This window comes from Amphibalanus amphitrite, unplaced genomic scaffold, assembly GCF_019059575.1.
Source record: "Amphibalanus amphitrite isolate SeventyFive unplaced genomic scaffold, NRLGWU_Aamphi_draft 000218F_arrow, whole genome shotgun sequence".
Classification (NCBI taxonomy): Eukaryota; Metazoa; Arthropoda; class Thecostraca; order Balanomorpha; family Balanidae; genus Amphibalanus; species Amphibalanus amphitrite.
This window is the reverse complement of record NW_024881713.1, coordinates 9,202-32,967: the sequence shown is the minus strand read 5'-3', so window position 1 is coordinate 32,967 and position 23,766 is coordinate 9,202. Positions and strand designations below refer to the sequence as shown.

At 51.3% G+C, this 23,766-nt stretch overlaps 1 protein-coding gene across 1 annotated transcript in view; it reads left to right on the top strand.

Annotated features, from left to right (window-relative positions):
* LOC122385414 (cyclic nucleotide-gated cation channel alpha-3-like) overlaps positions 1-19,288 on the top strand; it is a gene marked incomplete at its 3' end in the record, with an annotated part of 39,783 nt that extends 20,495 nt beyond the window's left edge. Inside the window, exons 2-9 of the mRNA XM_043373659.1 lie at positions 551-779; positions 2,369-3,460; positions 7,950-8,090; positions 8,848-9,000; positions 15,005-15,142; positions 17,134-17,219; positions 17,587-17,668; positions 19,102-19,288. Of these exons, the coding sequence (XP_043229594.1) occupies positions 572-779; positions 2,369-3,460; positions 7,950-8,090; positions 8,848-9,000; positions 15,005-15,142; positions 17,134-17,219; positions 17,587-17,668; positions 19,102-19,288 (2,087 nt within the window). The remainder of the gene's footprint in view (positions 1-550; positions 780-2,368; positions 3,461-7,949; positions 8,091-8,847; positions 9,001-15,004; positions 15,143-17,133; positions 17,220-17,586; positions 17,669-19,101) is intronic.
* Between the last annotated feature and the right edge of the window lie 4,478 nt (positions 19,289-23,766).

Below are 23,766 nucleotides of genomic sequence, written 5' to 3'. Positions count from 1 at the left end.
CCGGCTCTGCAATGGTCTTGTCGACCGAAAGGGCCTAACCCAACAAAACAAAAAACAAAGCTGATTCTCTCTCTCTCTCTCTCTCTCTCTCTCTCTCTCTCTCTCTCTCTCTCTCTCTCTCTCTCTCTCTCTCTCTCTCTCTCTCCCCGTCACTTAAAGTGACATTATGTTAGTTGACTTCCCCCGTCAGGATGAAGTGACGATATCTCCGTTGATCTCTCTCTCTCTCGTCACCACAAAGTGAGTTTATGCCACCTGACCCTCCACTCTCCCCGTCCTCCATGCAAAGTGACGCTATATGCCAGCTGACCGCTGCCCCTGCCCCGTCACTATAAAGTGACGCTAGGTCACCTGACTCTCCCCTCTCCCCGTCCTCCATGAAGTCAGTTGACCTCGCCCATCTCCCATAAGGATGAAATGACAGCGTGTCAATGGGCCGCTCAACTCTTCCCCCATCATCATGGAGTCACAGTAACTATCTCAGCTGACCCCTCCTCTCCCCGTCAAGATCAAGTGACTATCTCAGCCTGACCTCCCCTCTCACCGTCAGGATGAAGTGACGCGGGGGGCGATGTCCGGCCGGAAGCTGTTCTCACGCGGCCAGAAGCGCGGCTCCGAGGGCGGCTCGAAGGCGGCCGTGCGCTACACACCCTGCTCCAGACAGGAGCTGCAGGCCGACGACGAGCTGGATGATATCGCCGTCGTCTCCAACGCCGAGCCGGGTCAGGTCCGGTACGGCAGCGGCGCCGTCACCGCCAACGGGCCCAAGGTGGTCCCAGGTGAGACCAGGGAGCCGGACCAGGTACAGACGGCAGCGAGCCCAAGGTGAGACCAGGGGGAGGGGCAGGTCCGCAGCGGCAGCGGGCCCAAGGTGGTCTCTAGTAGAGATGTCAATCGGATACCAATTTTTTGGTATACCGATACCAAACCGATACCAACTTGGTATTTGGTATTTCAGTCGTAATGTGTTTGGTATTTTGTTGGTATCAGAAGCCCTCACTAATGTATAAGAGGCTAAGAAATCGGTAAAAAGTTGGTATTTCCCTCAGGTTCCCAAGTTGGTTTGGTTTCGGTATTTTCCCGTAGTTTTGGTTGGTATTTGGTTTGGTATCGGTATTCCGATTTTCCGTAATTGACATCACTAGTCTCTAGTGAGACCAGGGAGCCGGACCAGGTACAGACGGCAGCGGGACCAAGGTGAGACCAGGGGGAGGGACAGGTCCGCAGCGGGCCCAAGGTGGTCCCAGGTGAGACCAGGGATGGCAGGGACGTCCCAGGTGGGTAGTCGGAGTCCGTGAGGGATCAGAGGGCAGTCGAGAATAGATGGGTCCGGGGAGTCGGGGAGTCGGAGTCGCAGAGGGACCAGTCGAGGAGTCAGGTAGAGTTCAGTAAAGGGTGAGGCTTAGGGAAGAGTTTGGGGAGTGGTCAGGGATGGGTCAAGTGTCAGGGAGTGTCAAGTGTCAGGGAGTTAATCATCGGACAGGATAAATGGCAAAGGATAATGGTCCAGTTAATGAAAGGTCAAGGAGGGACCAGCCGAGGAATTCATGCAGTTTCTTTGAGTCAGACAGGCTGGGCCCAGGGAATAAGGTAAATGTCAAATGGGAGTCATTAGCTGTGTTTACATAGGAATTGTTGCAAGCTTATAGCTCCGCCCGGTATGTTGCGAAATATGCTTATGTTGCTTTAAAATTTACAAAATGATCCCCTCTAAATATACGAAGATCAGTACATCGGAATTATAGCAAAATAAATAAGCTAGTTAGAGCCTCGTCAAAAATGCTATGTAAACGCGACTATAGTTGGTGGTGAACATTTACAGGTCACATGAGGTGAAATGGGTATTCCGATTGGTATCATGGAGATAGCGGACTTTTGCTCCGGGCCATGGCGAAGGGATGAATACAGGGCCACTGGCCAGCGACACAAGCAAGTGGCGGGGTCAGGCGTACAGCGAGAGCCAAACGAACGCTGCTCTTTGGTGCTAACTGGGGTCACTGAGTACGTGTTGTCGGGTTCAAAGGTAAAAATAAGTTTGCTCTGGGCCGGAGTTCAGGTGGTACAAAGTAATGATGCAAGGTAAAGTTGATGAGGCAAGGGGCTCAGATTTAACGGGATTGAAAGATGAGAGGCCTGACATTTGATACAAGCGCCAGCTATAATAAGAGACCGGTGCATAGCTGACGCTGACAAAGTCATTTATTACAAATAAATTTCAAGAAGTTCAGATAGCGTTCTCTGTAACTCGACACATTGCAACAGAGTTGAAACCTAATTGCGAAAGAGAAGGGTAAATTGTTAAATAACTCCCCGTTTGCACCACTGTGGAGCCCCGTTGTCACCGCATTTGACTGATTGTGCGTTCCAGGCATCATCACGTCGCGCGGCCAGGAGCGGCTCAGCCAGTCGAGCACGCGGCTCAACACCACCTCGCCGGCGGCGGCCGCCAAGGCCTCGGTCGACTCGCTCAAGTGCCGCTCGGGCTCCAAGCAGTCGCTGATCGAGCTCGTCTCCAGCCGGTTCAGCGTGCGCGGCGGCAAGCGCTTCAGCCGCGACTCGTTCAGCAGTTCGTACATCAACCGGGCGCAGATCTCCGAGCTGGACATCCCGCGCAAGACGCGCGAGGCGCGCCGGCGCGAGATCCGCACCAAGCTGCTGGACGGCTACCGGCGCGACGAGGGCCGGCACGGCTGCCGCTGGACGTTCGTGTTCGATCCGGCCGGCCGGCTCTGCTACTACTGGAGCATGGTCGTGTCGCTGGCCTTCCTCTATAACTTCTGGGTGATCATCTACCGATGTGCTTTCCGCGAGATAGCGCCGGACACAGTGGTGGTGTGGTTCGTACTCGATTACATGTCCGACCTCATCTACGCGCTGGACATTGCTTTTCATTTCCGCACCGGCTACCTGGAGGACGGTGTGCTACAGACAGACTCGGTGAAACTGCGAACGCACTACATGAACTCGACGACGTTTTATATCGACGCGCTCTGCCTTTTACCGTTGGACTTCTTGTACTTGTCGATAGGCTACAACTCGATACTGCGCTGTTTCCGTCTGGTGAAAATCTACCGGTTCTGGGCGTTCATGGACCGCACGGAGCGGCACACCAACTACCCGAACGTGTGGCGCACCGTGTCGCTCATCCACTACCTGCTGGTGTGCTTCCACTGGAACGCCTGTCTCTACCACATCATCTGCATCAACCGCGGCTTCAGCGACCAGTTCGCGCCGCCGCGCAACCACACCGTCGACGACGTGGTGCTGGAGCACCTGGTGGCGCTCTACTGGTGCACGCGCGCGCTCACCACCATCGGCGACCTGCCGCAGCCGGTCAACAAGGGCGACTACCTGTTCATCGTCACACAGCTGCTGTTCGGCATGTTCCTCTTCGCGGCCGTGCTCGGGCACGTGGCCAACATTGTGGCCAACGTCAGTGCCGCGCGCAAAGAGTTCCAGGGTGAGTACCCACCGGGGAGTTCCGGGGTGAGTACCCACCGGGGAGTTCCGGGGTGAGTACCGCCGCGGGCACTGGCACGGCAGGGGAGGTCCTGGGTGAGTGTCATTGCCGGGAAACCTCACCCATGTAGCATTTGTTAGCATGTTCGTATGTAGTAGCCATGGCACCTCACTGTATTTCTCTCATTTTATGTAAGCCATTTTGACCGCACATTTACACTTTTGCGCTCGTTTAACCCGGCCGGGCCCGGGGGGTAATCCCAACCACCGCAGCCCGGGGGGGGGGGCGTTTTTCGCCCCCCCTGTCTAACTCCGTAAATAAGGGAGTTACGGAAACAAAAGCGATACCAAACGAAAGGTCCTTACGAGACGATTCTAATGCACCTAAAATTTTTGACCTCAGGTCAATTTTCAAGGTCAGAGGTCAAGGTCAAAGGCAAAAACCACCACATGTGTAGTGATCTCAAAGTAAGCCTTCTAGAGGACGGCAGGCTGCATCAAACCGGAAAAATTGGCTGTCAAACGAAAGAAGAGAATCTGAGGATTCTGAAAATGTGCTCAAAGTGAAAGGTCAAGGTCAAGGTCACACTCAAAATTGACCTCAAACTTGGCACTTTTTCGCATATCTTGCGTGCTAACTTCCAAGATGTTTTGAAATGTTTTGAGGCTTATCAGTTCCCTATTTGTGGTTCATCTTACGATACAAGGCTGCTCAAAGGTCAAGGTCACAGAAGAGTATCCCTGCTAGAGGCTATTTCACTGATTCAAGTTAGTAATAATAAATAAGACAATTTTGCAATCCGGAAGCTCTAAATGAAGGCTTAGAGGAAAATAGATGCCAGATTCGTGATCAGCAGGTACAAATCCATCATAAACGACCTTTCATGTGTCAAGGTCAACCAGAGGTCATTCGAGGTCACATGAGGTCAACATAAAATTTGACCTTTTCCGAACAAAATATATATCATTCGACGCGGCTTGACAAGGCAAATGCGATGGTACCACTGCCGTAGCTCTAGGACCATTTTTGTCGAAGTTATTTGCGAAAAACTAAAACCACATTTCGGGGTCGTTGACCTGACCTCTGACCTCAGGTCACCAAAACTATTTTTCTATTTTTCTCTAGGTCAAACGCTACACAACCGTGCTCGTAATTTGTCTTTATCTCTAAAACTCTATTCTTAGCAGCTATTTGAAGTTTGCGTCTCTGACGTCGAAGTTTGCCGTGCAGGGGTCTAGAAAAATGGACCTTGTGACGTCATCAAGGGGGCTAGGTCCAAATTTTTTACTTCAGAAGATGTCAAATTGATGGGAGAAAAGGTACTGAAAGTTTCGCCTTCCTATCCCTAAGCGTTCGGGAGCTATCGCAAATATTCGCCAGGGGGGGCGAAAAACGCCCCCCCCGGGCCCGCGAGGGTTAAAGCGAGGCCACTCTCCATAACGTTAATCTCAACAATGTTTAATCGGTTGAAAAGTTTATTTTCGAATGTGAATTATGAAAATCTCCTTTTAGAAATAGTGAAACCCATGCAGATTTAGGCATTAAAGGGACCCTCCCACCTTCAAAAAAGTTAATGAATTAGCATGAAAGTGATGTCGCTCGATTCAGAAAGAGCAAAAACGAACATGTACCAAATTTCACCGAAAAATATTTACCGGTTTTCAAGATATTAGACTTTTACTTTTGTTTACTTTTTTTGGATCTCCGCTGTTCCTAGCGACTTCATTTTGGAAGTGCGGTGTTCGCGGCAGATGTTGCGCGCAAAGCAGCATATACCACCGCGTGCTACAAAACGTTTTAGTCAAACATTTAAAAATCGTTAGATATCTGCGCTGACGTCACACATTCAGAGGGGTATTCCTATGCATTAGCCCCTCTGAATCAAAATGCTGCAATTTTGAAATTCAATATTTCAGATTTAAGGCATTTCTCGATGTTGTGAGTGCCGAAACCGGTAATTGTGAGCCAGGGACCCCATTTTGGCTATCTCAACTCAAATCTAATGTTAAGGTGGGAGGGTCCCTTTAAATGCTAAATGGCGAAACTTCAGCTCTCACACGCTTTAAAGTTCACAGCGTCTAGGCATTAACAATAACATACAGACTTGCATCAGTTTTTCTTTCTTAGCGACAATGCGGCCATAAGCCTGGCATATTTTTTTTCTGTACCTACATAGGTATGAGTTTTATAAAGCGTTGATGATGATCCATACAAACCAAAGGTATGTAACGCGACTGGTCAATAAATTAGTCATAAGGTCATGATAGGTAGGTACGTACAGCCCTCTGCAAACTGCGTGGTGGGTATTATTTTTTTTCGACAAAACCGAGAATAACGCGAGTGGTATGCTAACGGTCACTCGGAAATCGTAACAGCAATAGGTACTCGCGAGACTCGGCACCTTAGATTGGCATTACCGCCGTATTTATTTTCCATCCAGTTTGGCAACAAAACCCAAAAGTTTATATTTGCCCCAAAAACAAACTTTTGCATTTTGTTGCCACTCAAGGCATAGGTATACTTTGTTAAGTGATAGACCCGATCGAAGGAGTGGCGCATGGCGCCTCTATTTGCAATGAGTTCCTACCGAATGATAGCATAGTCATTGAGTTATTACCGGTTTTGTCGAAAAAAGAATGCCTATCACGCAGTCTGCTGAAGGCTGAACATACCTACATCCAAGCGAGCGATCAATTAGTAATCGTTGAGAGCAGTAAAGCTGATGTCGAAAGTCGCCCATCACGCTTGCTGTTGTTTTTCATTTCTCTGAGGCGTCACGCGTTTACGAAAAATGTCCATATTTGCCATTTCATCTACCCATGGACTTGTATGGCAGTATAAGGACGTAGTAATAGGCATGGGTGGAGCTTTTCCAGGAAAGTTGGTGGGGCAAAAAGTCGTCAAACTTACAGTGTCCGATTGTCAAGTTGAATAAAATGCCGCACTCAATCAAATTCTATCGTTACAGAATACAGATGCAACATTTTGTATTACACAGACATTCCAAAACTCATCAATGCGAAAAAGGTTTATTTGCAAAGCACAAAGTCCTACAAAATAGCTTAAGTTGGTGGGGCAAAACGCTTATTGGTGGGGTAAAATGGCAAGTTGGTGGAGCAGCTGCCCCACCAACTGAATAGGAAGCTCCGCTCCTGGTAATAGGTACGTATTTGTTACCTTTTTGTAGTCGTTCGTTTACCTGATCCTTGTCATGCCTGCATCATTATTAACCACACTGTTTCTTCATATTTCTACCCTATCTATAACAGCATGGCTTCTCCAACAGTCTATTCATACCGCGGAATTTATCTTTTAGCCTTTGACGTAAGACCAAAGCCAGTTCGGCAGAGCGCTGTATCATGGGCCAGATCAGGTGACACCATAATTTTTCCCAAGAAAACATCCAATAACCTTACCCTTGAACACATTCGATTACCGTATAAAGTAGCAAAATCAACCGCCATTCTAAGAAGATTTACATGCTGGCGCTCTGCCATGATGCATGGCGAAATTGATGTGTTATCTGTTGATCGTCGACATTAATGTTATAAGCAGCAATTTCAATGGCGATTACGTATTATGCCACTACAAAAATGTGTAATTAGCCTGACTCAATTCCTTAAGAACAGTAAATACTTCATCGTAGATCATTGTCATGCAAACTACGCTCCATTGTTTCGGATAATATAATTTGTGCAACTGCAGGGCGGGCCGGACAGACGGGCGGACCGGAACCATAGGCCATCAACGAACGCGGTCCGCCGGGACACATCGGCGTCAAATACACTCATATCACTTCCCGCTTTATTCTGTGAATCAAAAACAACGGGATCAATGGAGATACCGAGCCAGTGTCGCAGGTGTCATGACTTAAAGTTTCAACCCGCAGAATGATTCATTGGCGACTGATATGCTGAATATGCCATGGCCCGATGCGTGTTATACTCTTAAATATTCTATTATTTTCAATCATTTAAACAAGATGTCAATCAATGTTCACCGGTCTTTCCAACATAAACCAGAGAAGTACCAACGAAAACCTGCCTATCCAGAATACTTTTAGCACAACTCAAATATTTGGAAGAGTGATCGCTTGACTTAGTATGTAGAGGTTTGATGACAAGACAGACATTTCATCGATTCGATATCCTCCAGCGCTGCATCTGCCCCCTAACTGCATCACTTCATAAATCTATTAAGAAAAACGTTCAAAACGCGGTTTTATCTACGTTTTATCATGTTTCTTTGACGCCTTACTTATTTGTTAATCGTCTTTAATTTAGCTTCGAAAGACGAAAATGATAAATCGGTATGCCTACTTGTCACTGGAATATGTTCGCAGCTGTGAGTGAAACCGTGGAAATCTGATATATAAGATATCTATGAGTGAAACACACTCTCAGCTATATCAGGAATGTGAACACTGAACATGTTATGTGAGGATGTGAACACATTTGAGCTTATGACACGTTATTACTGTCATTTACAGCCAAGCTGGACGCTGTGAAGACGTACATGCGAATGCGGCGAGTACCTGGTCACCTGCAGAATAAGGTCATCAAGTGGTTCGACTATCTGTGGCTGACGCAGAAGAGCTCAGACGAGGAGAAGTCCGTCAGCTGCTTACCAGGTGAATTGCTTCCCTCTGACGCAGTTCTCTCCTATTGTCACTTTGTAATTACCTATAAAAATGTCGATTGTCGATCGTAATAGGTTCATATATGTATGCATCACACTCTAGTGAATTCTTATATCTTTCAATACTACCTTCACATCTTCGCATCGAAACCAAACATAAAACGAAACGGGCTGAGCGAATCTCGAAGAGAGCCCACTGGCGGCAGCTGGATGGCGGCCGAATTCAATCAGAGACTGCGCGAAGGTCGGGCGGGTGGAATTCCGACCGACACGCTGGATGGCCGCCGGCGGGCCGGCTGGATCCATTTCGCGGCCACTGCCGGCCGGCGGACGGCCCCGCCGGGCCAGTTGGCTCTCCCCACACGTTCGAAAACCGGGCCGGATTCGGCTATGACGCGGGCGGTGAGCGGCCGGTCCCGCCTGCTCAGCAGAGGCCCGCCGATTGGAAATGGACGGAGCGCAGGACAGACGGGCCGCGCTCTGGTAAAGGACCCACGCTGCGCCGGGACCCGCGGGATTGCTACACTCGTGCCACGGGGAGAAGCTGCCGGTGCACCTGCAGAGATCGGATCTGATTTAACAACAGAAAAAGAAACGTTTTCTGTATAACTATTTTTTTGGTGCATCACAGAGCACTTCTTGTGTTAAGTGATGTGCATTGTATTGTTTAAAACGAGTTTGCAGGGATTACCTATAAAGTTGAGTTAGAAAGCATGCTGGTTCTAATGTGCCTGATGCAACCTTTGCAGATAAGCTGAAGGCGGAGATTGCGATTCACGTGCATTTAGACACGTTGAAGAGGGTGGAGATCTTCCAGAACACAGAGGCCGGCTTTTTGTGCGAGCTGGTGTTACGTCTGCGGCCAGTGCTCTTCTCACCAGGGGACTACATCTGCAGAAAAGGTAAGGTCTACGCTACACATTTGATCTAGAGGCTACATTTGCAGGAAGGGTAGATCTTACAACTGACCAATGGACTGCATTTGCAGGAAAGGGAGGTCTGCACATCCGATCAGAGCTTACAATTTACATTAGCAGGAAACGCCTATGCAGCCATGTTTTGTCTGAACTCTCCATTCTCCCTCGTCAGTGCTGAAGTCTCAGTTCTCGCATCGGCTGTGCTGCTAGGCCCTTATCTCTCCCCCCCATGCCAGCTACACCGGGAAGTACGGGGACCTCGCAGTGTTTGCCAACTGATAAAAGGCCAGCATGGTGTCCCGTGATCGATAAAACCCAACAGGAAGGTGCCCGTGTGGCTGACAACAGCTTTGATGTGTGCTTTGTTTGCCTGTGAAAGGTGCCTTTGAAACATTTCAATTAACTAGGAAAATGTGTAATTTCAATCGTTTACAATCACAATCATGATCACGAATATCAGTCAAGGATAAATATAACAACGATAACAAACAACAGACACAACACTTGAGCCCCTTACAGTGACTATTTTACACGTCTTTTATGTAACATTATTCACTAGGGAATCTGAAATAAGCACCAGCGTTTTTATTGTATTGGGTCCACTCCTAGCGCCCAGCGAATCGTCTTCCTCTGCCGTGCCCGTGACCCACAATGAGGGAATCCCCAGCAGTCAGCACAGCACAGCCCAGCAGTGCCGCGCCTCTGTCACGGGCGCCACTCTGGCTCCACACGCGGCACCTGAGCCGCGAGTCAGTCGTACCGCGGTCCCTGTGACGGGTCACCCTGTGACTGCAGTGACTCCGACTGTTAGTTGGCGCTGTCTGGGACTGAGGCTGTTGGCGGTGCTGTCTGAGGCTCCGACTGCTGGCGCGGGTGCTGCCTGGTGCTCCCGGATGCTGTCTGTGGCTCCCGGGTGCTGCCTGGTGCTGTGTGGTCCTCTGACTCCTCTCGGGCGCTGTCTGGTCCATTGACTCCTCTCGGGTGCTCTCCGGTGCCGTATCAGATGCCGGTGGCCGGCTGGCAGCTGCGCCCGCCGCTGAGATGTGGCTGGCGCCGGCTCCGATCGAGCACCCCCCCCCCTGCCCCCCCGGCCGGGGCGGGCCGGTCCGGTTCCCACCCGGCCGTCCGGTCGCCGCGCCGTGGCCGTCATATATTTCGCACAGAGCCGTCCGATGGGTGATCCGTTACCGGCCGGGGCGCTGAGTGGCGCGCCAGACGCCAAGGCGCCCAAATGAATCCAGAGCCGACCCGAACGGATTTTATTTGTAGCCGTAAATTCGGCTAAAATGGCGGCACGAAGACTGACTCGGCCAATCGGGTGGAGTGGCTCCGTGCAGTTACGTATTCAAATTGACGCGGTGCGTCAGATTCGGAGCTCAGTGTGGAGCACGGAACCGGCTCCAGCTGCGGGTGCTTTCGAACTTTGCAGGTGTTTATTGGTATCTTTGCCATTCCGACGGGGATGCAAATTGACGGGGATGCATATTGCATATGGATGCGTCGTTGTAACGTTGTTGACGTGCAAAATCATTATCAATCAGCCTACATATTCAAGTTCATATACCTGATCAAGCACGTTAGTAGTTATTCTTGGGTCTAATAAACTTTCTCTTATGCTCACTGTTGCGCAAAGATCACAACTGATGAACAGCCACACGCCGACGGGATCGTCTTACCTAACGAGCGGAAGGCCGCGCGCCTCGGCTGACGTGTGAGCTGGGCTGGGCTGGCCGACTCAGCCGACTCAGGTTACACCGGAGACGACTGAAAACTCGTGGCCTCTCCGGAGACCGCTCAGTTCATGTTCCTGACGGTGTACCGTGGCGTCCGAGTGTAGCGGATTGTCACTCAGTGTCTGCTAGCAGTGCTAGATCCTCCAACAGCCCACGGCTGGAAATGGTGAACAGGCTGAGAGTTGACACTACATACACACGGAACTGAATGGAGGTTGGATGGATCCCCAGCTGTGCGGGGTTTCAGCAAAAGTTTGATCGATCTATTGTGGCATCGCCTGTAAAACCAATGTTACCAGACTGATAATTAGCAAATGAAACAACAAGGTGTGACTGCATAAGCTCAACTTATAAAAATCATTTAAATTTCATTCCAGCACATGCCTTTGCGCCTTTGTCCGTACATTCAAGAAAAAACATAACCGACAATTTATTTAAAAAAAAAAATGTGCAAAGTAGAGTATTATCAGAGACTTTAATGCCGGGCAGCATCAATAGTGAACATATCATACAGTTAGGCCTATGATGTGTTTGAAGAGTGTTAATTACCGGCTGCTCAGCATGGAAGCAGCAGAAAATTTACAGGCAAGTGCCGGTGTAGCTCCGATCCGAACAACTGTGCGCGAGACGCCCGACTCGGAATCCCATTAAAACAATATTCACCCACATTTATCATAAAGAAATTAGCAAGCGACAACTACACTGACACCACGGTCAGTACCCAGTCGACTCAACCATATGCGTGGTCTCGACTCTCGGTCTTCATTTGGACGTGTCTGCTCCGTCCTATTTCACTCCCAAATGCAATAATTGGTCCCCGGTGGCGCCGGTCTGTATTTGGCTCGCCCGCTGTGGAGCCCGCGGCGGCGCGGGCCCGGCTGCCAGTCGGTTCCCAGTGCAGTGGCGCGCGCTGCGTGGGCTTGCGCTCTGCCCCAGAGCCGGCTGGGAGCGCTCCGACCCGGCCCGGCCCGCGGTCCGCGCACCGAGAGAGAGAGCATCGATCGGCTCAGTGCAGCCGGCGACCGCCCTCTGCCGACCGCCCTCTGCCCGCAACAGACATCCACCCTCTGCCCGCCACGGACAGCCGATTTCTGCCCGCCCAGAGTCACAGACAGCCGCCCTCTGCCCGCCCAGAGTCACAAACAGCGGCCCTCTGCCCGCCCAGAGTCACAGACAGCCGCCCTCTGCCCGCCCAGAGTCACAGACAGCCGCTCTCTGCCCGCCCAGAGTCACAAACAGCGGCCCTCTGCCCGCCACAGACATCCACCCTCTGCCCGCCACGGACAGCCGATTTCTGCCCGCCCAGAGTCACGGACAGCCGCCCTCTGCCCGCCCAGAGTCACAGACAGCGGCCCTCTGCCCGTCCAGAGTCACAGACAGTGGCCCTCTGCCCGTCCAGAGTCACAGACAGCCGTCCAGAGTCACAGACAGTGGCCCTCTGCCCGTCCAGAGCACAGACAGCCGATCTCCGCCCGCCCAGAGTCACAGACAGCGGCCCTCTGCCCGCCACAGACAGCGGCCCTCTACCCGCCCAGAGTCATAGGCAACGTCCAGAGTCACGGACAGCGGCCCTCCGCCCGCCCAGAGTCACAGACAGCAGCCCTCTGCCCGCCCAGAGTCACAGACAGCCGCTCTCTGCCCGCCCAGAGTCACAGACAGCAGCCCTCTGCCCGCCCACAGTCACAGACATCCGCCCTCTGCCCGCCACGGACAGCCGCCCTCTGCCCGCCCAGAGTCACAGACAGCCGCCCTCTGCCCGCCCAGAGTCACAGACAGCCGCCCTCTGCCCGCCCAGAGTCACAGACAGCCGCTCTCTGCCCGCCCAGAGTCACAGACAGCGGCCTCTGCCCGCACAGAGTCACAGACAGCCGCCCTCTGCCCGCCCAGAGTCACAGACAGCCGCTCCCTGCCCGCCCAGAGTCACAGATAGCGGCCCTCTGCCCGCACAGAGTCACAAACATCCGCCCTCTGCCCGCCACGGACAGCCGCCCTCTGCCCGCCCAGAGTCACAGACAGCCGCCCTCTGTCCGCCCAGAGTCACAGACAGCCGCCCTCTGCCCGCCCAGAGTCACAGACAGCCGCCCTCTGCCCGCCCAGAGTCACAGACAGCCGCTCTCTGCCCGTCCAGAGTCATAGGCAGCGTCCAGAGTCGTCACAGGCAGCGGCCCTCTGCCCGCTCAGAGTCATAGGCAGCGTCCAGAGTCACAGATAATCGATGTCTGGCCGTCTAGAGTCACATACAGTCACCCTCTACCGCCCAGATTCATTGACAGCCGCCCAGAGTCACAGACAGTCGCTCCCTGACCACCCAGAGTCACATGTCCTCGAACGCACCCCAATTCGCCTAGGTAATTATCTCACCCAAAGTCTTGAGGTTTTGCCTCACAGCACTTGTGAGCTTTTTGATAGCGTTCCACGCATTTTGATAGATTGCTTAGTCTAGCATATAAACTTATACGACTGTCAGCACCTCAAAGAAAATCTTACAAACTTTTAATAGAAATGATAAGCTCTGTCACCGACATCGTTCGAGCACATTCAAAGACCCCAACAGCGAGCATATTAAAAGTTCCTGTTCAAGGAACAGGAACATTCCTTGAATCTTTATTCTAACGCTATAAAGATGTACCTAAATGTATTGCAAATTGCAGCCTACCTCCGTAAGCATTTTTCTCTATCAAATCATTTTCTCACTGCATTGATGAGAAAAAGTAACATACTGGAAGGAAATTAACCCGGCAGGCGGTGGGCCTCCCAGCCACCTTCCGCGCGGTGGGGGGGGGGGCATTTTTTTGCCCCCCCCCCCCCTCGTATCTCCGAAACTACTGGACGGATCCGAAAAATTCAAACGGCGTTCGATAGCCCTGTCAACTTTGTAGGAGGAAACCAAATTTCATTGACCTCGGGGTCACCGATGACGTCACAGGTCAGGTCAAAGATAAAATGTTTCACCGTTCACGGGGCTTCTAGGGCAAGCGCTATAACACCGAGTAAAACGCATTTTGTCGAAAATCAGCGATAAGGCGTCAGTTGTCTAGTACATATGTTGCTATTAGAGGTCACTGGTCATACCAGGTCAGGTCACAGGTCAGGTCACCAAAGGTCACCAAGGGTCACCACATGAACCCAACTTTACTAAGGTTGTGCGATGCATGTTTTATGACCAGTTTTTCATTTCCAACTCAATGGTATTGGTTATAAGACCATCAGGTACGGTTTAGGTCACTTTCTGGTGGAGGTCAGGTTAAGGTCAGGTCAAAAAATGTCAAATTTCAAAGTTGATATTTTTGCATAAAATGGGTATCGATTCGATGCAGTCACGGGGAGTCTAATGGTGGTCTTTATTTTGCGCTAAGAGGTCTAGACTTGCTAAAAATTGAGTTTGAAAATTTGACGTCATCAATTTTGAACAGTTTTTTCGCTATGACTTGGCCAAAAAAAGAGGTATTGATCTCAAATTTGGTATGTAGATAGAAGGCGGTAGGGACTATCACATATATTCCGCTTTTTTCGAAATTCAAAAAACCTTTTTGATTTTTCGGTTATTATTTTCAAAAAATCTATTTTTTTATTTTTGGGGGTCAAAATCCAAAAAATTCGAGAAACCGAAATAGCAGTTTTGTATTCCTCTCGATTCCACACCTTTTATGTTGGAAAAAATTTTCTGTATCTCTAAAGCTGTAGGCCTGACAGCTCTTTCCGCGAAACCTTTTTTTGGGTCGAAAATGGCAAAAATGAGGTCACTCTGACGTCATTAGCGGCCAACCTATCAAAGCCTTTCGAAAAAATTTTGGTCACCATGTGCGCTAGCTACTCCCGGGAGGGTACTGAAAGTTTGGTGACGATCGGCGCAGCGGTTCTCGAGATATATCGAAAAAACTAAAGGGGGGCAAAAAAATGCCCTCCCCCACCGCCTGGAAGGTTAAAAACGCTTCCATAAGCTTGGGATGTTTGAGGCAGTGTGGCTATTTGAAACAGTATGTAGTGGTTTAGTAAATCGCCAAAAAAAAAAATGAAAACCGTTTGATATTTTTTTGTCATTTTTGCTTAGGTAATTTACCGTTCGATTGCACACCAACCTGAGCCAAATGACAAAACAATATCATAAGTTTTCATTTTAGGTATATTAATTTTACTAAAACATTGCGTACTGTCTCAAATAGCCCCGCCTTACGGTACTGACTGCAAATCATTGAAGCGATAATGTGCATGCCCTCTCTCAATGCTCCGGTAACCGTGCTATGCTCTGATTTCAGGGGAGGTGGGCAAGGACATGTATATCGTCAACAAGGGTCGTCTTCAGGTGGTGGGAGATGACGGAAAGCAGGTGCTCGCCACACTCAAGGCCGGCTCCTACTTCGGCGAAATATCCATTCTCAACATGGGAACGGCAGGTGAGACCGGAGCAGTCTTGGCGGCGTGATCTTTCTGATATTAGGTAATTATCTACTGACAAAGGTAAACACGCGCGCTGTTTTGAGTGAATGCCGACAACAGATGATTTTGTGTTTACATGCCGTTGTACCATACACGAATAATTCACCAATTTTCCTGTTTTCGTCGGTATGTGAGGCGGGTACATACAAAGCCGCTCGCCTTCTTTTTGTCTGACGTACAGGCACACCAATGGATATCCGATATTCCACTGAATGTTGATGTAAGCCCGTTAAAAGTAATACATTAACAAACACGTACAATAATACACCACTTAACACCCATCGACATCCGCCAACAGCAGTATAAGCTCTGAGAAAAGCTTGATTTGATGCAGTCGACGGTGTTCACTTACTACTTTCAGTAGTTACCTGGAATGCGTTTAAATAAAACAACCGTTTGCAAAGTTTTTGAAGCTCTGCTAAAAACGCAGTCCACGGCTGCAGCCAGCCCCCAGATCTGGAAGTTATTTATTTTGCCGCGTGGCCAAACATACACAGAACCCTACCGCGCATTTCATCATAACTCTTTTCAGCACATCTGGTCACAATTTCCGCCTAGCTGGCGGGTTTAGAGGCGCGCGCTGTCTGTTTTCCGGCGTGTCTGGCGGTCACAAAGCGGCCATGTTTGCCCGGGACGGCCGGTTGGACGGCGCCGCGCCCCGGCCCGCCGCTCTGACGGACAAGCGGCGGCTGGCGGCGGCCCTTTTTGTGTCGGGTACATCCCGCATACAGACGCTCGGCAGACGACACAATGGAGACGACGCACGCTTGGTCGGCGCTGAGCTCGGCGGGGGGGGGGGGGGCTGTGGACCAGGCTGAGGTCCGCCGGAGACGTTCCCGGTCTCCGGCACAAACTCTCTCTGGGACCATCCCCGGGGGGAGTGGAGCTACCGCGTCACTCACCACGAGCTCAGGGACTGCCAGGCCCCCACACCAGCGTCCATTCCGTCTCAGTATTTCTCGAGATAGCACGTAAAAAAGGCGACGCCAAATAGAGCCCGACGATTAAACAAATATCTGAATTGTGCCTTGTGATATCTGGGCTGCATCCCAGTTAGACATAGCAGCACTGCACACGATGAAGCATCACACATCATATACACATACCATTACCCACTCACACATGAGCACCGAGATAGCAGTATCTAGCTCACTTTCCACATAGAACGGTGTGTTACAGGAATAACTAAAATGTTGGCATCTGATCCGTTGCCAGCCCAGGATTTTTTTCTGCGAGTGATGTTATCGTCCATCTAGGCTGACGGTTACTGATGTGCCGTCCTGGTGGCGCAGTGCCTTTGCGCTCGATAAACTGAAAATTCACGATGAAGTTTACTTGTTGAAGCACTTGCTGTATGTAAGGCATAGGTATAAGTTCTATGAGAAAAAACACTTTTAAATGGCCTCCTTACAATGAAATACCGAAAGATGAAATAATGAAATAATTATTGATGATTTCGACCACAGGTCATTATCAAAATAAGCCAGACAGGTCTGGCTTGCTGTCTGGCTTATTTTGATAATGACCTGTGGTCGAAATCATCAATAATTATTTCATTATTTCATCTTTCGGTATTTCATTGTAAGGAGGCCATTTAAAAGTGTTTTTTCTCATAGAAAATTCACGATGTCTGAAAGTCACAATAGGCTTTGAATGACGATGAACGTCATGGTGATTAAACTGTAGACGGCAGACGGCGGACGTTGGTTGGTGGACGGTGGACGGTGGACGGCACTGACAGACGGTGGACGTTGGTCGGTGGAGGTGGACGTTACCCGGTGGAGGATGGACTGTGGTTTGTGGACGGTGGACGAGAGACAGTGGACGGTGTATGTACGGTGGACAGTGGACGGTGCGGGTGGACAGTGGACAGTGGACGGGGACAGTGGACGGTGGACAGTGGACGGTATATACGGTGGACAGTGACCGTGTGTGTCTGTTTTCCCAGGGAATCGTCGGACGGCCTCGGTGCGGTCGGTCGGCTACAGTGATTTGTTCGTCCTCACCAAAAAGGACATGTGGGACGTGCTCAAGGTAGCGGCGCACGCCTCTGCTCGTGATGCGTATAATATGTTGAGTGATAAAACCAGACATCTGCCAGAATAAAGTGGATTTCTCTGTGCGTACCAAATTTTTAGTTTTTGTTTCTGGCCTGTTGAGGCAAATAACTTTCAATGGTTCGTTATTATTATATGGATTATGGATGGATGGATGTGATGGATATGGTTAGTTCCCCTACAATCGATTCGCAAATTATTCAGAAGTTCAACAGTGTCCTCATTAACAACACCAGTTCCAGTGAACTGCCTATATGATTTAGCTGCTCCTAAATACCCACCCACCAGTCGATTAAATCACATCCGCCATGCCCGTATACTGAAGATGAGCTGTCGCCTTTCAGGAGTATCCTGCAGCTCGCGTAAGACTAGAAGCCATCGCTACCAAACGCCTAGAGAAGAACAAAAAGGGACCGATGGATAGAGGTGAGATGACTGCAACAAATGGTAGATGGTAGATGCAAGGTCTGAGATCGCGCAAAACACCACGCGGTGAAGCCCGTCACGATCTCGGGCAGGACTCAGCCTTGACCCGGCGTGACTCGACAGGGACGTACCCGGCACACAGCTGGGTCGTGTCCTGTGCCCTGCAGCGGCCCGCAGCGAGGCACAGCTGTGCGCGCCGCACGGACACGTCTGTGTGCGCCGCCCGGACATGTCTGTGTTCCACCGCCCGGACACTACGGGACACAGCTGCTGTGCGCCGCCCGGACAACGCGCGGCGCCCTGCCGCTCCCGCCCGCCCGCCATAATGAGGTCATTTACATTGTCACTGTTTGCCCGCCAGCACGCCTAATATGCGTCAGAAGACAGTAATGACCGCCCGCTGTTGACTTCTGCGCGGCTGGGCAAATATTGGCGATTGGCCCGCGGTCGGGCCGCCGGCTGCCGCTCGTCCTACGTGCGGGGCGCGAGGACAGGGCACGTACCGAGCCGGGCTCATATGCGAAAGGACAATTGCTGTATTTTAATTGAGCAAAAATGTTCACCTTGACTTGGCTGCAGTAGGGACATCTGAACAGAAGGTATTTAGATCAGAACATATGCTGCTAACATATCATTCGATAGTGTGTCAGATACGGTAGACACACGTAAAGGCTCATCGTTTAAAAACAGTGAACTGTCAGCCCCTTTGCGTGAGCAAACTGACATTCAAATAACACATCTGATATGCGTGTTACCCGTTACGGTAGTTAAATACAGGCCTGACAGCGAGCTGGGTCATTATCAGCGTCATTGGGCCGGCTGCACGGCCAGTGTGGGTGGCTGCGAGCCCCCGAGGGCCGGCCGGCCGCCTCTCCAAGTGCTCGGCAAACACACAGCACTAATCGATCGGCCCGCCAGCCGGCGACCTCAACCGTCGGCAGCTGCCGGGGCAGCTGTCAGCTGACCCCGGAGCAGCCGTCAGCTGACCTCGACCGTCGGCAGCTGCCGGAGCAGCCGTCAGCTGACCTCGACCGTCGGCAGCTGCCGGAGCAGCCGTCAGCCGGTCCGGGAGCTGCTGTCAACTGATCCGGGATCCGGGAGCTGCTGTCCGCTGGCCTGTCTGAGCTGATAGCAGCCGCCTCAGCCAGCTGCCAAGGGTCGCAGTGCTTCAGTTATCAGCGTCATGTTAACCATTGTCTCTGCTGCCGTTGCTCTGTGATCAGCACTACAATAATTACAACAGATTGCACCACTGCCACGTCGACCGTACTGTCCTGATTGTACTCTTCACTGCCCCCTCGGCTGGTATCTGACCCGCGCCCTCCCGCCGTCCCACAGCTTAGCAGCTGCACGCGCTGACATGGCAGCTGTCCTGACGTCTGAACCGCCCCCTCCCGGCTGACGTGTGACCTGTGCCCCCCCCCCTCTCACAGCCAAGCAGCTGCACGCGCTGCCGACCGTGAACGGTATGACGCTGGGCCGGTGCAACTCCACTCCGGGCCTGGTGGAGAGCTCGGGCCGCGTCAGTCTGCAGGAGATGTGGCTCAGCGACCGGCCGCCCTCCCACCGCAAACACTCCGTCTTCAGCGTGGGCAAGTCGTGCGTCAGTCCCGACTCCAGGTCAGTGGTAGTCGGACGGGCAGGGCATGGTGGGCGAACCATGACCAGGGCACTGGGTTGTCGGACGGACAGTGCAGTGGTCGGCCGACTCCAGGTCAGTGCAGGACGGCGGCCAACGGCGGTGGGTAGGCCGACGGACAGGGCAGTGCAGTGGGTGTCCGACAGCTAGGGCCGTGGGCGGCCGACTCCAGGTCAGGTCAGTGCAGGACGGCGGCCAACGGCGGTGGGTAGTCGGACGGACAGGGCAGTGGGCGTCTGACGGACAGGGCACTGGGCAGCCACGGACACGGAGGGAGGCACAACCAGCCAGTCACTGTCGGGACATGTCACATTCACAGACCGCCTGCCACAGGGGCAGGTGGCAGTGAGAGGGGGTCGTCATTTGTGCAAAACACACTCAGCCATTACAAGCTGAAGCCGAATTTAAAGAAGCTGTTCTTCTTATTGTTAACTTTAAGGTATTGCAGCCCGTTTCAATCCCAACGCCCATCTTAGTAAGGATAGCGGTAAAATAGGCTGTTTCATCAGACCAGGTAGGCGGTAATTTGCGTATCATCGGTGGTTACCACCCACACTGTGCAGAACTCACTATATCCGCTAAATTGATGTATGTAGGTATAAACGTTGCAGGTTTTTCCCTACGACTTATGTATAGCTCATTAAACTATGTAGCCTATTTTCAAAGTATAATGCAAAGATCAAAAGCAACATAAACTTTATGTAATTGAACATGTATCGTGCATCATCGCAGAATTTACCATTATTCTACTGAGTCACATAAATAAAGGTGACACATAAATAACCTCAACTGTGAGTCGCCGCCGTTGCAATGTGCAATTTCCCCGTGCGGGATTGTCCGGCACCCACCCACATAAACGGATGGTTTTACAGTCGATCAGGTCGTTATATTTGATGGCTGCGATGGGACTATCAGCCTCCGCAGCGCCTGCCCTGGCTACCCGTCCAGTAACGCCGGGCTGCTAAGTTACCCCGAACCTGCCCCAAACGACCGACACATATGTATATCTAACTACAGGCCTACACTGCAGGCGAAACAAGATAATTCGGTAACCATGTTGCAATGTATTCACAATAAATAAATACCTATACTCGAATGCTCCCGTTGCAAATGATTGGAACTACTGACTAGCATGGTCGTGTTGACTTGGCGAGCTTCAAATGTTTACCTTTGTGATTTGTTACGACGCTACCTCACCACAAATAACTCGCCATTTGCCATAGCCATATTCCCAAGTTTCTGTCCATATTCCCGGCTAGGTCTGTGCGCCAGTGCGTGCTGTGCTGTCGGCTCTCGGCGCTCTGCCGGCCGCTCCTTGCTCTGCCGGCGGTGGCGGCGTGCCCCAGGGGGCAGACGGACCATTTGCAGGCCTCCGGCGGCCGACGCCACTCCTCAGTCTTCTGCGATTAGCTGCCCGCCCCCCCCCCTCTCGGAGGGGAGCGGTCGGTCGCGCACCTCCGCAGTCGACTGCCCACCGGAGGAGGGGGGGGGGGAGGGTCAGCGGACGGCCAGTGGCGATGAAACATGTGGAAGGGAGGTAATCAAATCACTGCCGGGTCGGACCAAATCTGGCCAATTGCACGCGCTTGTCCCATTTCTGGGTAGCTCAACAGATGGCTCCAGAATCGGTAATGGCCACATTTGGCGTGAGGGTGCATTTATTAGTCGATTACATCAAAGGCCGGAAAGCAGCAATGATCACCGGTGCGCAGCCTGTGATGATATACCTTTCAATCACACGGAAGGAGATCAAACGTGCTATCCGGCCGGCTGCTGCCCCAACAGACGTAGGTTTAGTTAATGTTCCACTCACCATTTTTAGCACAACATGCAAAGGAGCGGCTGGCGATGCCTGAGGTGGACATGCCTATGTGCGCTTAACCCTCGCCCGTAAACGGTGTTTTGCCACCTTCGCCCATGCAGGGGGGGGGGGGTTGGTGCGACCCCCCTGGCGTTTGAAAACGGAGCGTCGTAAAGCTTAGCGGAAAAGACCAACGGATTGCTCTCAACGAGATCTCGCGATTGGTGGTATATTTTTTGGTCCTAGGCCAACATTTGACCTACTTATGACCGGTCAAAGGTCAAATTTTCGGAAAAATTTATCTTTTTCAGATTTCCGCGCCGATTGCGGCAAAACGGTAAGAGATATCGACTTGAAACCTTCACTATCGTGATCCTTGATCAATTCTCTATCGTCTGGTGTGCATTTCGATGTCATAACTCTAAAAATGATGCGTTGGGAGCATCGGAAGTCTGCAAGGTAATTTCTGCATTGGGTCACGTCAGGCGTGTGACGTCACTGACCTGACCCTGACCCAAAATGAACTACAAAAAAAAAAACAACCGACGATGCCTGAAATGGATAGCAAATTCGAATTCAGGGCATCAAAATACCCCGAAAAGGCATACAAGTGCAAGAAGTCATTACAGGTCAACCGAGGTCACTGACCTTACCTTGACCTTAAGTAACCTTCAAAATGTCAACGGACATTGTGCCAATGTCAAATCAGCCAGTTGTGATTCTAAAACAATCCATCAGTGTGTCAGGTCAGTCGGCATTTATACCAATGTGAAGCAATCTCCAATTAAGCGTAAATCTGGCCGGAGGTTGTTCCCTTTATGACGTCATAACTCCGTGACCTGACATGACCTTGACAAAAAAAGTTGCGTAAAGGATGCCCCATAGGGTACTGAAAAATTTGAGCAGGCTATCTGAAACGGTTCGGCGTGTAGCTAAGAAAAACCTCAGGGGGGGGGAGGGGTTGCACCAACCAAGGCCTCGTCTAACATGTTAACTGGGGGGGCCAAACCCCCGCAGTCATCGACCTGGCCCCCCCAGTCAGGGCAAAAAGTCACTACTGGGGGGGGGGCGGCAATAGCCAAAAGGCAAACGAATTTTTATTTCGAGACATCAGTGCACATAAAAACAAATGCGTAAACGAAACGACGCAATGTGAGAACATTGAAATACCCCATTACCTAGGGCTGTTATGTGTTTATTTTGTTTATACCTGAACCATTTTTTCGCTCAGCAATACGTTACATTTCGTCTTTTCAGGCGCCCAACACCGTGTCCCGGATATTCTTTTTTTCATAAATTTATTCCGAACCTTTTGAATGGAAGGATTCACAACTCGTAAGTACAGAGCCCCCGCCCGCTAAGCAGAGCTTTGCATTGGCCCTGCCCTCTACCCTCCGATCGCGCAATTCGTGATTCATGGCAGAATTTAGAGCCCAAAGTTTAACGTATGCACAAAGCCGCGCACGGCCGGTCCCCTCACTGACTTCGAATGGCTACGGCCTGCCACCAACCGTAACGTAACCATACTCGCCAGGGGGCTCATAAAGTTCGAGCGATGTCGCGCTTCGAACCCGGACTGTTATAACCGGGACGCGTGCCCTCACTACGCGGAGTCCAAGGCTCTACCGGCAAACATTTCTCCTTTAGGTATCAATCTGTTGTTTCTGTCCTCGGGGCGTTAATCTGTTGTTTTTGCCAATCGTCGTCCTCACTATACGGCGTCCAACTTCCGGCTGGACGGTCACCGGTGTGCGGCTAGAGTAGCTCCTAATCGTAATGAAGCAGGCTCCCGTTCTGGGTGGTCGTACGTAGGCGCAGATGCCAGATTGGTGGTCTGTGTGTGGGGACGGGAGCTCTGACAGCTGGATTATCTAAAGAAGTCGGCATGGAGTCTTGGAGGGCAAATGCCAGCCACTTACGGTCCCAACGGGCCTCAAAGCACTACTACACGGGGTAATCTTCATTTTTGTTTAGTTTATAGCCTCTGACGACCTTAAGGTTGTGGCACCGATCCATGCTTCTATCCTCAGGATACAGAAATCCTTCTCCTCCACTCCGCAGCCCCCCTCCGGGCTGGACAGGCAACTTTATCTCATGCGGGCTGCTCCCTTGGAGCGGCACCGCTGCTCCCGAGGGAGCGCACCCCGTAGCCGGGTGCAGTGAGTGCCTTGGGGCTGGATGGCCTGTCCTCTGGACGGGCTCAGCCCCGGCGACTCACTAGGGTGCCTGCCCAGACCAATGTCTCCCCCTATATCCTATCATCCTCCCGGCTCTGAAATGGTCTAATTGGACCGAAAGGGCCTAACCCAACAAAACAAAACAACAAATAAGGTTGTGGCGATTACGGAGAATCCACCTGAGAAGCCACCAGTCTCCAAGTTGATACACAGGCATTACACTGGTCTGAGGGGGCCCTAGTGGGAAAATACGGTCTCCACTCAGATTGACCCTGAAAGCCTGGTATGGATCATATCATCATATAAAACCAGTGTGGGCTACCACAGATGCCGACGTAGGTCCAGAAGCTGGCATTAACCCTCAGAGATCGGCATCGAGCGCTCAGAGGGGCCCATCAGAAACCGATGTGGTTCGCAAAAAATAATATGCGTGTGGGCCCTCGACATAAGGCTCGGCATGCAAATTCCTTAGACAAGGCAC